Source organism: Rhinoderma darwinii, chromosome 6 (genome assembly GCF_050947455.1).
Source record: "Rhinoderma darwinii isolate aRhiDar2 chromosome 6, aRhiDar2.hap1, whole genome shotgun sequence".
NCBI lineage: Eukaryota > Metazoa > Chordata > Amphibia > Anura > Rhinodermatidae > Rhinoderma > Rhinoderma darwinii.
The window spans coordinates 56,628,358-56,643,793 of record NC_134692.1 but is presented as its reverse complement, the minus strand read 5'-3'; the positions used below and the strand labels follow the sequence as shown (position 1 = coordinate 56,643,793).

Genomic DNA, 15,436 nt, shown 5'->3' with positions numbered 1-15,436 from the left:
AGGAAGACCAGAGGCCAAGTTTGCTTATATAGCGTTTTTTTAGTTGTTGGACCCTTTTCTTCATTAGCAGCTTAAAAAGTAACTGCACTTTTATCAAACATTTGCTATGTCATAGAGACATATCAGAAGTTAGAAACGGTGGGGGTCTGGGTGCTAAAACCACCACTGTCGCTGAAACGATGGTGCAGAAGAATTCCGCTGAGCACCCTGCATCTTCGGCTGTGATCGGCGCTACTCGTCAGCCTGAAGACAATATATGTGATCTGTCTTCAGCCTAACAGGGAGCGCCGATCACTGCAGAAGACACAGGTCGCATAGCCGAGCGCTTCTGCACCATTTTTTTTAGTAACGGTGGGCGTCTCAACACCCGGACTCCCAACGATCCAAACTTCTGATATGTCCCTGGGGTTTGGAGCCGTTTCAGAAAAACAAAGCAATGATCACTATATATATTAAGAAATCAGCACAGAATTTTGGGACTAAAAAAAACATGATGGTAAAAGATAGAGATTGACTTTATTGCGTGTACAACTTATTTTTTCACAGCTGTTAACGTGCCCTAACAAACTGGGACATTACGTTTCCAATATCCCTACCTCTGCTGGCTTTCCAACACCAACAATGATGAGTTTGCCATCTTCTAGCCCCACCAGGATGTGACTGTTCTCTTTTGTCACAGAGACACAATGAATTGGAACCCGCATGCTCAAAGGCGAAACACTGAGGCTCAAACTGCAAATAATATAAACCAAATGTAACTAAGTTTTCTTTATTGTATACATACTATATATATATATATATATATATATATATATATAGTCCTCATTTCAAAATAATTGTTTCTTCCATTCATTACACAGAAAAACAAAGGTCTACTGCTAATATCTAGTCTTTATAAAGATATTAGGTATCATTGTACGTTATATTTTCATGATTTACTTGTCATCATATTTACACTATATCTGATATCTATTTAGTTACTATTTGTCCACAATGTCTAGGCTTCGATACAATTATCATCTAGTATGAAGAACAAGAAAGCACAAATAATATTAAACTTATGCCTTATGTATCAAATTGGTCTAGGGAGACGTCTCATTATATCGCAGTCTGTAAGGCAAGAATTCAGCTTTCACTGAGCGTATCAAGAGGTCTGGAGATTATACATATATATTGGTTCCAGGAGCGAGTTCTTCCTCTATATAAAGAAATGTGTCCACTCTGACAGATTCTTTTAGAACAAGTAGATCTTGTGGCATAGCTAAAGATAAAGACAGTCGGAAACCTTCCTAGTAAAGGCTGTGTGGCCCATATCCCAGCAGGTTATCAGGGCATATCCTAAATAAGAGCACGGGCCAGGGCTGAATACATGATACTCTTTGGATACACACGAAGGCCAGATTCACACACGCGTTGCGCATCTCGGACATGAAAAACAGACGTTTTTCACATCCGAGGTGCATCCGTGCTCTGCGCTGCGGGATGTGATATCACACATCCCCCATAGACTAGAGTCTATGGAGGGATGGGTGAAAAAATAGGACATGTCCTATTTTCTCACGGACCCTTCACACGGTCCGATGAAACAACGGCCGTGTGAACGGCCACATTGAATTATATAGGTCTGTGTGACGCCCGTTGTTTCTATGGCCGTCACACGGACGTTTAACACGTTCGTGTGAATAAAGCCTAAGGGTGTATTCAGACGTTGCGGTTTGGTTAAAACCGCATGTGTCTTTACTGCAATTTGATGTGTTTTTCGATGCAGTTGCCTTTTCCTGCAACCGCATCAAAAAAACGCATCAAACCGCAATAAAAAACAAAGGTGGTTTTCGGATATGGTTAAAACCAAGCCTCAACTGCAAGGTCTGAATACATCTTTAGCTCCATGATGAATTCATCTTCATGATAAAAGTCTCCCCACAGCAGCACAGATGCATTCTGCAACCTACTCCGTATAAGATTTTAGATGCACTGTAGTTCAGGTTAAGAAAATGAAAGCCTTGATCTGACTGGTTTCTACTATTTTCACTACATAGGGCTAACATTTCACTGCTTTGTTTAGGTGCTTTAGGTTAGGAATACATCAAAAAGGCAAACTTACTAACCCTAAACATGCAGTACATTGCTTTTAATAAGACACTGACTGATGCTAAATTCACATCACATCTTAGGCCCAGTTCACACGAAAAAAAACGGCCTCAAAATTCCTTCAGGAACTTTGATGGTATGTTCACACGCAAAACAAAAAACGGCTGTATAATACAGAGCGGTTTTCAAGGGGAAACAGCCTCTGATTTTCAGCTGATTTGTAAGCATCGAGCGTTAATGATGCGTTTTTTTGTGGCCGTTTTTGGAGCAGTCTTTCTATTGACACAATGAAAAACTGCTCAAGAAGTGACATGCACTTCTTTTTACGAGGAGTTTTTTAACGCGCAGTTTTTTCAAGCGGCCGTGCAAAAAAAAGCCCCGTTGGAATGAAACACCCTTTTTCCCATTGAAATCAATGGGCAGACGTTTGGATGCGTTCAACTTCCGGTTTTTTTGCCGTTTTTCTGGGCGTTTACAGCTGAAAATAAGCCGTGTGAACATACCCTAAGGCAGATTTTGATCTGCCTGCACTTTCTTGCCGCGGTTTTCGTGGCATTTTTCGCCTGCGGCCATTGAGCACCACAGCCAAAAAAATGCAGCCAAAAATGCTTTTTCTGCCTCCCATTGATTTCAATGGGAGGTCAGAGACCGAACCCGTGGCAAGAAAGGACATGCAGCTATTTTTTCTCGTGAGTGGCTAAAATGTCGCTCGGGAGAAAAAACGCCTCCGTCTCCATTGAAATCAATGGAAGGCGATTTTGGACTTTTTTTGGCGCAGAGTCCGACACGGTTTCCGCGTTAAAATCAGCACCAAAAAACTCAGTGTGAACTGGGCCTTAGTGTTAAAACCTCTGTATATTTTTTAGTACATTGTAACAGATGTAATGTGCTCATCAATTGGGAAACACACCTATTCTACCTGTGCAGCAGTCAACCTGCCTACGGTAGCCTATAGCAGACATTCTAATACGGATTAGCCTCCATTACTGACCTGTACAGATCACGTATAGAAAGATGTCCCTGGCGGCTTCCAATCACAATGTTTTCCCCGCTGACACACATGTCCAATATTTGCTCCTTTAGGCCCTCAGTGCCCAGGTATTTTCCATTCACACCATAGAGATGCAATGCATGCTTGTTCTACAAATGGAAACAGAAAGTTTTTTTTTTTTACAAATGTGCCAATATGGACAGTTATGTCACTGAATCTTCCTGCACAGCCGCTCTGCCCAGGGACTTCGGAGCGCCTGATAAATATGGGCAGTGACTTTAGGAGCTTCCCCAAGGCTGGAGTCCCCGGGCGGTGTTTCCACTGTATGCCATAAAGTGGGAAACTTTGCAGAGGTATACATTGGGGGACCTCTTGAAGTATACCTCTGGGGGAAGGCCAAACCGCCATGTGAAGAGGGCCTAAAATGTAGGCTTTTAACTTCAGTATGACACAGTTGTACGAAAATTTATTACATGTAATGTATTATTAAATAATACAAAAAGGACAATCAGTCAATGATTATATACACCTTAAAAAATAATTAAACCATGAGAAATATGGAGGGCTTTTTACTATACAAGAAGAATATGGAAGAAAATAGTTTAAAAAAAATAAGCTAATTCTTTGCCAAGTTTTCCATGTATGAAGTTAAAGCCCCCAAGCATTCAGCAACTTTATTCCTGTGTCCTCATAAGTTTCTGCAATGTGATTTGACCTTGTTCAGCCTTGTTACAGGGACACTGTGTTGATACCAAATACCATACACATCAATATCCACCACTCTTACAAGCGAACTTGTTGCCATTTTTTGCGTGTTTATGTGTGTCCATTAATGTGGATAGTGACTTTCCTTTGACAAGGCTAAACAAGGCCACAACAGAGCAGGTAGTGTCATAAGGACAATGAGTACAGCAGCTGCAGACCTAGAATGTAGAACGTACACATTGATTTACTTAGCTAAGAAGTATAGAGGGAAATAAAATTCTGGTTGCTTGCAGCCACCACTAGAGGGAGCTTTAGAGTTTGCTGCATACTGTTTTATGAAATGAGATGAGAGGTCTTTATTACAATGGGAGGCAAGAAAAATTTGGCTTGTTCAGCTTGGAAAAAAGACGCCTTAGAGATGATCTCACGTAAATGTATCTGCGGTCAATATAAAGAACTGGCACAGGACTTATTTATTTCAGGAACTGTACAAAGGAATATGGCACACTATATACGTTTTACACTTAGAGTATAAACAATAGAATGCCCTGACAAAAGAGGTAGTAATGGCAGATACTGTGCCAGCATTCAAAAAAGGGCTAGATGATTATGTAATGACAGATGATAACAAGGGTTATAACTAATGTAGCAATAAATGACATGTAATTGATCTGGGAAGGGTTGAAGTTGATGGACAAGTGTCTTTTTTCAACCTATGTAACTATGTTGGACCAGCAAACAGCATGGTGTTAAAAGGTAAACATTCACTTTAAGCATTGAGACTGGGCAACAGGTTTAAAGGGAAAGTGTCACCTAAAAAAAATTCTCAATTAAAACCATCTAGGGAACCATATTTTTTTCTAATCTGTTTTAATTTTGTGATTGTACATTTTTTTTATTCTTATTTTTTTGTACATTTACGATTATGGGTGGAGCCATCTTGCCGGAGTTGCTGTTAACATCACTTAGAGATGCTTTACAGCAGCCACATACACCATAGGAAACTGTAACCAGGAAAAAGTCCCATTGACTTCTATGTGAGCGTTTTCTAGACATGCTCTGTGACCGATGCAGAGGTCACTGTGCAGGAAGGTATAGGAGGGGAGATGTGTCCATGACTTATTGTCAATGGTGGATTTGGGTTATCTATATATAGGTGTTACCAGTCATTGTAATCCCGTCTGTGATAATAATGAGATGACTGCTGAGAAGTGATCTCTGCAGAACAGGTTTCAATATATTGTGAGGCTCAGTGGCCAGAGCGAAAACGGCAAGATTTTAGGATTATTTTTAATATAGATAATGACAAAGAAAATAAAAAAAATTGCCCGATGACACAATTAAAAATAGTCACAATATAGAAGAAACCAATAGAAGAATTATCTAGTAAACAGCAACACTGAAAGACTTACCTTTAGGGTTCCCTTCCCCTCCAGGCTGCTATGAATGACAATATGTCCATCCCAGGAGACTGCCAAATTAGGAATAGTCATGAGAAGTGAACTGTCAGTTGGTGGCTTCAGCGTCCTCACGTATTGGCCACTTTGGATTGTGTGAATAATTACTGTTCCATCCTAAAACAGGAGTAACCATCAACAACAAAATCTACTTTCCACATCTCCATTTTTTGTAAGAGATTTATGCTGAATGCTGTAGAATATCTTACTCTGGCTCCAGAAACAGCCATGTCCAGCTCTGTGCTGATGCCAACACTAGTTATTCCATCTGTGTGTCCATACAAGATCTGTATAGGCTTAGCAGAGATGTCGCCAGAAACACCACCCTGCAAAGAATATATTATAGATTATTCACATAATAAATGTATCTTTTCTCCATCTGGGTGACTATCTCTGATTCTACTTGTAGAGATCTAGCTTGTAGGGTTTCTTTAGGGCTATGTTCCCTGGGAAAGAGTATGCAAAATAGCTCTCCTACTGAAGGAAGAAAATGGTCGCTATAGTGCCACCTATTGTTCCACTTTTCTTGAAGCTGTAAACTCAAGCCCTTTGAGGGTGGATTTCCCAACTAAAAATTAAGGTAAAAGCTATGCCACCATTATTCTGTGAGCTTAAAGTGACCATCCAGTTAAAAATAAAAATTTGACTATACATCTCATCCTGAACAATCTTGCTGCCGTTCCATTGTTGTCATCTTTTCAAAAATGGCCACTGCAGTCTCAGACTTCTCTAACCAGATCGTTCTTAGGAAGTCACACGCCACCTCTACACTGCTGGCTACGCAAGCTGTGATGCTCTGGCACCTATCATTGCCAACATGACCTTTTTCAGCTATTTGTTTTACAGTCACTTTTCCATTGGATCGGACCATACGTGCTGGCCTACGTTTTCTACACGCCTCAATGATGATTGTTTCCTAATTTTTTTTTATTATGCAAAGTAGATTAAAACAACACTCCAAAAAAATATACGAGACATTCACCCTATTTTGAGAGAGAAAACATGGAAAGTCCAGGGGAATGATGGGGGACAAAAAATTATTTATACCTATATATATTATAGAGGAATGTTGAGGACATTCCTAAGTACCTCAGGAACGATCACTTACACCTGTCTCATCATATGAAAGTATATATCATCTAACCACCCAATCCATGTACCACAAAGCTCATAAAATATAGATTTTCCCTCTATGCTTCTATATGTGAGCTTCTCGAGCAGAATTAAATGATTGGTGCTATTCTTCCGAGGCGGGTGGGGGGGGGGTCACTCTTTTCCAACCTCTAGTTATTAATTTTTTAGATATAAAAAGAATTCTAGTAAGTGCTAATCTGATCCACTTGTCAGATATATAGTTTATGCCCAAGATACAAGCTTCCCGTGAGTATCGCAATTCTACTCCGAGTAGATTCATGTCAGTGAGCTTTCGGCTCCCATGACTGTCGCATATTTACTAGTTGTCCTTCCTTTGACCTTTTTAGGTAGGTACTAAGCACTGCATACCAGGAACACCCCACAAGACCTGCTGTTTTTTCGGGATGCTCTGACCCAGTCATCTAGCAATCACAATTTTGCCCTTCTTAGGTCAGGATCACCCAGTTTTGGTGAAGTTTTTTGTGCAGTTTTGGCTCAGGTTTTTGAGCCAAAGCCCAAAGTGAATCCAAAAGGAACGAAAGGTATAAAGACTGATACATCACCTTTGTTTTGTGTCCACCCCTGTGTTTTGCTCAAAAAACGGAACCAAAATCGACCTCAAAAACAGCATTGAAACTGCATGAGTGATCCTGGCCTCAAAGTCACTCAGATCCTTACACTTGCCCATTTTTTTCTGTTTCCAACACATAAACTTCAAGAACTGACTGTTTACTTGCTGCCTAGTATAGATGCTGCCCATCCCTTGACATATGTCATTGTAAGAGTTGTAATCAATGTTATTCACTTCACGCATCAGTAGTTATAATGTTATGGCTGAACGGTGTGTGTAACATGTTGAGCCATATCATACATGAAGTACAGATGATCCATAGGACGTTCTAAAATATAGTAGTAATACTTGAATTATTATTGGTATAAACGGTTATACCTGGTTGGACCACCAGTAGATTGATATTAAGTGTAAGGGGGAAAGGAAAGAGGGTTTGGGAGAGTTGGTATAACACTAAAAATGTACTTTTATTTGATATATCTAAGATTTTACAGAGTATACAAAATAAAATATAGACATAGTAATTTTTTTACCCTTCTGGTTCAATAGGTTGGATGTCCCCAATTGATAGACCAATCTAATTTGGAAAACCTCTTTGAAGATCCAAAGCATCTTATAAAATTATTGCGGCCCTAGTGTGCACCACCAATGGTGGGTAATTAATAAGGGCAAGGAACATAAGGGCAAGAAGCATGGGATCATTAGATTTAATGGCAACCCGGCTGTGGTGGGTATAATATACTATATATAGTGATAGGGTGAACGGTGCCTTTGGAACACCTTATAATCGCTTGTCAAATCCCACTTGACTATTGTAACGTTATATAGAAAACTTTATTAACAGCTTACCGAGTGGGAATAAGGAGAGATAGTACGAGATCTGAATTATAAGCTCAAATATATAGACAGCAAGTATGTATTTGAGTGCTGTCAGTAAGAGCACTTTACTGTACAGTGGCGGAAAACTCAAGTGTGAATTAGACGCCAGGTGATGTCAGATCAAACTACCATCAGAAGATACAGTGTATAGTGTCGATTGTTTCTTACATACACTTGTATCTATTCGTGGAGATAAATGCTCATAGTGTTGGGGCATAAATATTGTTAGCAATTGTGTTTGTAACTTAGGGTTAATAAAATAATAATTCCGTCAGAGATATTTCCTGCTTATATTCCAAGCATTAATTATAACCAGTCAGCTTTTCACTTAAAGGGGCGATACAAGATGCGACTTTTAATGTCTGTCTCTCATCTCCCTAGGTGCTACTGGGCTGCAGACTCGTCCGAGCCTACCTGTGTACCAGGCGGCAGTGATAGTGAATCAGCTGTTCAGCTGTGGGAGTAGCGGTTAGCCGTACTACTCTCTCCCTAGGTAGTGCCTATGGGCAGGCATGATATACACGTCAGAAGCTCAAGTTAGAGCGGCGTGTGTCACCGCTGCTCGATTGAGCTTCACTACCTAAGCGGTCACTAGTGGTTATGTTTGTGATATCCATCTATTGACCACATACGTGTTTAAATGACACATGCGCTGAGCCGACATGACTTTTTGTTAGGCCGCAGGCTGTTCATGGTGGTTACCGTGCCAGATATAATAATGTATTAAAATAATTATTCAATCAGTTTTGTCTGTTATATTGTTATGTAAGGACACTGTTCTAACTAGCACTTTACCCCAGAGAAAGCCACTAACAGGAGCGAAGATACACAAATGTTTTTTACACCCCCGGTCCAGGAGCAGCATCGCTACTTCATAGGATTTTTGCATGTTTATATACTTGCTTTTTACGTGCCTTTTTTATGCTGCATTATTAACACATGGTCTTATTTTTGCATTGCATTGATCTATTTGTCTAGACTTAGAATAAGAGTTTAGCATTTCTGTATGATGGTTTAACAACTTTCTTTAGTAATTGGTCTGTATTTTATTTTGCTTGTGTCCCTTTTTTCTTTAGCACATGAATTCTTTAGAATTTCATTGTATTGTATATAGGGAGTTTTGCTCCAGTTACCGTGTACCCCTTAGTGGATGTTATAATATTTTGTCGGAGTGGTCCATCATATCGTGATGGGACCAGTCTTTTTTTAATTTAATGTTGCAATGTATTTCTATTCAAGTTTTTTTGTTACCATTCCTGTTTTCTTTATATCAATTTACTTTATACTACAAAATAAAATACAAATCCATATTCTTATAACTTATTTTTCTAGAGAATGGTTTGCAACTGGAGGTGTACTTTATTATTGTACTTTATTCTTTTAGGGCTGGTGGCTATCTAGATCCTCTTTAGAAAAAAAAAAAAAGTTAATCTCCAAAATTAATATCAGAAAATAAATACTATATAAGAAAAATAAAATGACCAACCTGTTGTGAGATTTGCCAGATCATGCATGTTCTGTCCCGAGAGCCAGAAATAAGATTAATACAACAGTAATCTGTGGCTAGGCAGGTCACAATGTCTATTACACCAGGGACGGGATTGGAAAAGTAAGAGAAATAGAGATCATTAGTCTTCAGTGCCGCTGACTCCACTGCACCTCTCTCTATTACGTTTTTAGATTTCAAGTTTATTTTAGGAAGCTAAAGTGCCTTGATAATCGCTTGTCCTCTGTTTAGTTACAGAAACATCACATCACAATGTATCTGATATACTGACATGATACAAATCTCTAACAAAAAAAAAACCCAAAACATAAAATTTACAATTACACTCTGGTCACCTCCCCCCCTGAGGGGGAGGTGCATGACTTAAGGATTTAAAGAATGCCAAAGAGAGAAACCCCGTACTCCACGCCCTGCACAAGGCATAAGGGTGTATCAATTTTGTATTTCACGTCAGCGGTATTCACAGATAATGCCCAAATATTTTCATGGAATATGTCAATGTGGTCAGAGCCGGCTATAGGGGTGCCCGACCTATGCAACTGCCATGTCTGGACAACGGCCGCACTGCAAATTAGCAGAGAGCGGACTGTCCGAGAGTAATGGGGAAGCGCCAGCCACTCCTAGGAGTCCATACCTCCTCCTCATATATCCCCCGATGCATTGACCCTCAGCAGCACATCCCTTCTCACTGGAGCTCTTCCATGACTGCGGGGCATCAAATTAATAGAACACTGCCCCCTGCATATTTTCACATGTTGCAGCTTTGCTGTGATTTGCACAAAAATTGTGGCAAAAATGTTACAACTTTACCCAGAACGTTGTTTTTGGTGAGGTTCGATAAATTGCAAACCGCAACTAGAATGGGTGCAGGACCTTTAGTGACGTCGTGGTCACATGACTAAGGACCTGCACAAAAGAGGAGGAGTAGGACTGTGAGTAGTGTGTGTCTATGAGTGTGTTTTGTAGCCATCCCCATATATACAATTGCATTACTGCAGGTCTATAACCCTCCCTCTGATGCACAATTCATCTATATTGTGTATAGCTTCCTGATGATCTAACTCTGCCCTGAGGTATATCTACATTGTATCCATCTCCAAATATACTGGATCATATAAGCTGCACCCCGCCAAAATAGCACCGGTCCCTGATTTTTACATCCCTATTATGTATACAGCTATATATTAGGTATTCTCATTGATAAGGTGAAACGTTGCCACTTATACACTGGGTGAATAAACACCTTTGAATCCATGCTGGTGTGCTGCCTCCTCTCCTTTGAGGGGACTCGTGGGGAACTTTGTTTGGCCATATATATTGGTGCCTGATGACTGTGCCCGATCATATAAAGCACCAGCCCTTCATGTATGTATACATTGCATCCATCACTTTATATTCTGGTGGGTCCTCTCCATAGACATCCATTACATATGACTGTATAGATAGGTGCACACCCTGATGTGTGCAATCCAACCTAAGACCGGCCCTAACCATGGTGAAATCATTGCCCCTCTATATACCAAATTATAAAACCAGGTTACATATAATGCGTAGTATCCAAAATCTTGTCATTGCTCTTATGATTCCCCTTGCTGTCCTGTCAACTTATTTCCCCCCTCAAATTAAAGCTTTTAAAAGGGAATTCCCCACAAAACTGGGAGGCCATCAGATAATACCGAACTATGCAGTGTATGGAATATATTAGGCAGAGTGAGGAATGTCATCTGTCAAAATCAGGTTCTCTTCTCCTTCAGATTGAGAACATGGCTGGCCAAGAGCCACAAAATAGAAAAGACCCCTGTTCATTAGGCTTAATATACCATTGCAGGCATTTTGATCTGGAATCATTAAAATAATCGCACCGTACAGTAACAGCTATTTTATATTCTCCGCCTTTTTTGTGAAAATTCTAATTATATTTCTGAACTGTAAATCTATATGTAGAATTAAAGGATAACTTTGCCCTGAAGATAAGATGTGTCTCTGTATCTCCTGTGTCTACCAGAAAGGGAATGACATACCAGAAATAAAACTTGTTTATTGTATTATACTAAATCAAAACCCCTCAAACATATATATATATATATATATATATTTTTTTTTTTAAATTTCAGGTAAGTTAGCCTGTAAACTTTTGGTAATGTAGAATAATTAGATCCTCACCCATATGCCGAATATGCTGTCCAATCACTTTGCCTTTAGCCAATGAAGTGACTCGGATGCTGTTATCCCAGTGACCACCACTGAATAACACTTTCCCGTCATGAGACACCACAAACAGTTTTGAGGTTATCTCAAGGCCAGGAGCGAATGGGCCAGACACGATCCTCTGAGTTCTGTAGATGAGAGTTAAATTTATTACTTTTTACCCCTAATTTGTCCATGTAGCTATAGTATATTTCACTTTTATTTACAGTGTACCTATTGTTTTGTTGTTTACCTCTAAAGAACTAACATTCTGTATCAATTACTTTTGTGATACATCTTTATAGGGGTTGTAGCTTTGTTTTTCTGATACAGAGTCCCAAATCCCCTGCTTCCCTTCACACAGCCCGACAGTTATAACGTGCCTCCATCAGAAAATAAAAATTCTGTATTCATATGTGCACTTGATGTGTATAGTCATGAGGATGCATCTGGGACTGGAAGTAGGAATTTCAGGGTCGCCAGTCTTATTTCACATTATTAGCCCTCCGTCATGGTCACTGCAATGACATCTTCCATACTCACAATGCCTCCTCCCATTTGCTTCCTCTCTGAGGCCTCATGCACACGACCGTAAAAACACCCGTTATTGCGGGTCGTTATTACGACCCGCAATAACGGGCTCATAGGCTTCTGTTATCCACGGGTACCTTCCCGTTTGCTCACGGGAAGGTACCCGTGCCGTTAAAAAAGATAGAACATGCCCTATTTCATGCCGTAATAACGGCACGGGCATCCCATAGAAGTCTATGGGGCTCCCGTAATCATGGGTGGCTGCGTGTGTTCACCCGTGATTACGGGAGCGTTGCGAGGTGAGGCGAGGTCAGGGGACTACCCGGTCTGCAGGCCACAGCCCAGTGGCGTAACTACCGCCGGGACTACAATGAAAACTATGGCAGAGCGGGGAGGTATCTCCCCGCTCTGCCATAAACAAAAGACATGTATCCCCTATCCTGTAAAAAATAAAAATAAAAGACGTTCATACTTACCGACAACTTCCTGCTTCCTCCAGTCCGGTCTCCCGCCCGTTGCCTTGGTGACGCGTCCCTCTCGACATCCGGGCCGACGTCCTGGATGACGTTTCAGGCCATGTGACCGCTGCAGCCAATCACAGGTCAATCACAGGCTGCAGCGGTCACATGGACTGCCGCGTCATCCAGGGATGTCGGGCTGGATGTGAAGAGAGGGACGCGTCACCAAGACAACGGCCGGGTAAGTATGAATTTCTTTAACTTTTATTACAGAAAAGGCTGTCCCTTCTCTCTATCCTGCACTGATAGAGAGAAGGGGCTGCCGATTAGTGCAGTGCTATTTTGCTGCCAAAAACGTGCTCGTAAATACGGGTGGAATACGTGTGACACCGGACCCATATTTACGAGCACGGGTTCGTAAATACTGGTGCAAAACGGGTGGAATACGTGTGACACCGGACCCGTATTTACGCCAGTATTTACGGGTGTGAAAAAATACGGTCGTGTGCATGAGGCCTGAGTCTGGGCCCCTCACACATCAAGCAGGACCTCAACTCCACCCAAGCCTTCCTCTGTGAAATCGAGTCCTAGGGACACTGCAGCTAGGCACCTCCCAGTGGACCCAGCGCTGGCTTTACCCCAGTGCATGGCTTACATACATAACTCTAATATAGAAATGAATGCTTTATTTTAAAAAAATAAATAAAATTAGTTATCCTATTCTCCTCCCTTAGTCAGAGGCAGATTTTTGTGCAGATGGTTGGAGGCGCACTTTAAATGATAACATTTGGGCTCCTGCAACACTCCCTCACACTATATGGTCTGATCCATCGCTATCATCATCATCATTGTTCTATCATGGTTTTCGTCCTCATGCAGCCCTTTTCTTCCAGTCAAACCTGCTGGGACTGCCGAAGTAGGCTCTATAAGGAGCAACTGATGGCAATATGAACATAGACAAACTACTTGAAAAAAATCTTGATTGAATTAAATAAAAAGTTATCTTGAGGTGCTCATAATTATGTAATCTTACACTTACTTTTGATTAGTTACAGTTTGGTCCTTGGTAAAGGTAAAATAATTTGAAATGTTCTTGTCATATGGCAGCCATCCATGGGTTCCAATAACTAGGCTCTGACTTACAGTTACCTAAACCAGACAAAAAGAAGATTGAATAATAACAAACAGTTAACATTTTCCTACCACTGTACTAGTAAACATTACGGTGCACATACACAATAAGTCTCATTAAAGGGAACGTATCATTAGAAAATGACTTAAATCATGGTTTTATTAACATTTTATTAAACATGTTTGGTTGTGCGTTTATTGTTCATGTGACTGTCCAGATAAAAACAAATGTCTTGAAATATTACAGTATTCACACTGGCCACTAGAGCAGACATCAGGCTTCCTGTTTTCTGTAGATCACATCAGCTTTTCTGTGTAGACTGGGAAGAATGAGCAGAATCACCTCATTGTCATAAGAGTGGGGGGGGGGGGGGGGGAGTTAATGATATTGTACTGTTGGAAGCCTAGATAAGGCGAGATGGCATACACTTTACACAAGGTTAAAGCCCTGTATGCATGGCCTCTGTCATCCATGGTCTCTGGGGGAGGGGCTGTACTCTATTACTTCTTGTAGAATGTAATAATCTATGACATTTCACCATCACTTGACTCCCATCCATTTCAGCGGTCATAAATCCTTATATTTTTATGGGAGTGACATTTCTATTATCCTTTCAATGTAAAATTAGTATAATGTACCTGTTCCTTTGATAGCAAAAGCCACATGGGTTTTCCAGGACAATATACAATGAATGGTCACTTTATTAGAGACTCCTTGTCTTTCACGATTGGAGCTTCCCTGTATGAAAATTCGGCACGTGACCCTGGAGTACAGCAAAAATTCAAGTGGGCAAATTTTCCGTGGATCAGTTTCCGTGTGAATCCACATTAGAAAGGGAAAAGCGATCTGAGCATCTTCAAACCAGGCATGGTCATCAGTGCTAGACTAGCTGGGGCCAATATTTAAAAAACTGCCAACCTTGTGGGGTTCTCGTGCAACGTTGTCGAGAGTATACGGAGAATGGTGTGATCAAGGAAAAACATCCAGCAAAAGAGAATCCTGTGGACGTAAAAAACTTGTTGACGAAAGGGGACAGAGGAAGATGTCAAGAATAGTTGTGATGAACAGGCGGTGCAAAGTCAGGCAAATTGCAGCCAAATAGAATGCTGGTGCTCTAACTAATGTGTCCGGACGCACAACTCGTCATTCTTTAGCGTGGATGGGCTATAACAACAGGTGATCAGTTAGAGTGCCATTGCTGTCTAAGGGAAAACAGAAAGGCAAGGCTCCAGTGAGTAAAAGAGCGCAAAAATGTAACACTGAGCAGCGGAAAAACATTTCCTGGTCTGATGAATCCAGATTCTTGTTGCGCCATGCGGATGAGAGGCATAATTTGGCGTAAGCAGAATGAATCGATGAACCCCTCCTGTCAGATGTCAACAGTTCAGGATGCTGGAGATGGAGTAATGGTGTGGGGAATGTTTTCTTGGCATACCCTGGGTCCTCTGATACCTGTGGATGGACGTTTGAACAAGTAGGGTTTACATAAGCATTGTGTCCGACCAAGTTCATCCCTTCATGGCAGCTGTTTACCCTACGGCAGTAAGACACATTAGGGGCAACTGCTCTAAGCTATCTTGTCCGCATGGGCAAATATTCCTGCAGAATTATTTCAACTTAAACCTAGTGGAAACTATGACAACAAATTGCTGTGGTCCTGAAGGCCAAAGGAGGTCCAATGTGCTACTAGATGGATGTCTCTAATAAAGTGTATATATGAACACAAAGTTTCAGGATCCTTTTTGTAAGGGTCATGGGACTTATAGGCGACATCAACCTCTCTATTCAGCTAA

General features: G+C 40.9%; 1 protein-coding gene across 3 annotated transcripts in view; it reads right to left on the bottom strand.

The window, feature by feature from the left end:
* Window positions 1-15,436, bottom strand: part of NBEAL1 (neurobeachin like 1) — a 147,779-nt gene that overhangs the window by 2,498 nt on the left and 129,845 nt on the right. For all 3 annotated transcript variants that reach the window (XM_075829793.1, XM_075829791.1, XM_075829792.1), the window contains 7 exons: window positions 13,551-13,660; window positions 11,499-11,671; window positions 9,315-9,409; window positions 5,454-5,570; window positions 5,200-5,361; window positions 3,083-3,231; window positions 597-732 (listed from right to left, as the gene is read on the bottom strand). In XM_075829793.1, coding sequence (XP_075685908.1) covers window positions 597-732; window positions 3,083-3,231; window positions 5,200-5,361; window positions 5,454-5,570; window positions 9,315-9,409; window positions 11,499-11,671; window positions 13,551-13,660 — 942 coding nt within the window. The remainder of the gene's footprint in view (window positions 1-596; window positions 733-3,082; window positions 3,232-5,199; window positions 5,362-5,453; window positions 5,571-9,314; window positions 9,410-11,498; window positions 11,672-13,550; window positions 13,661-15,436) is intronic.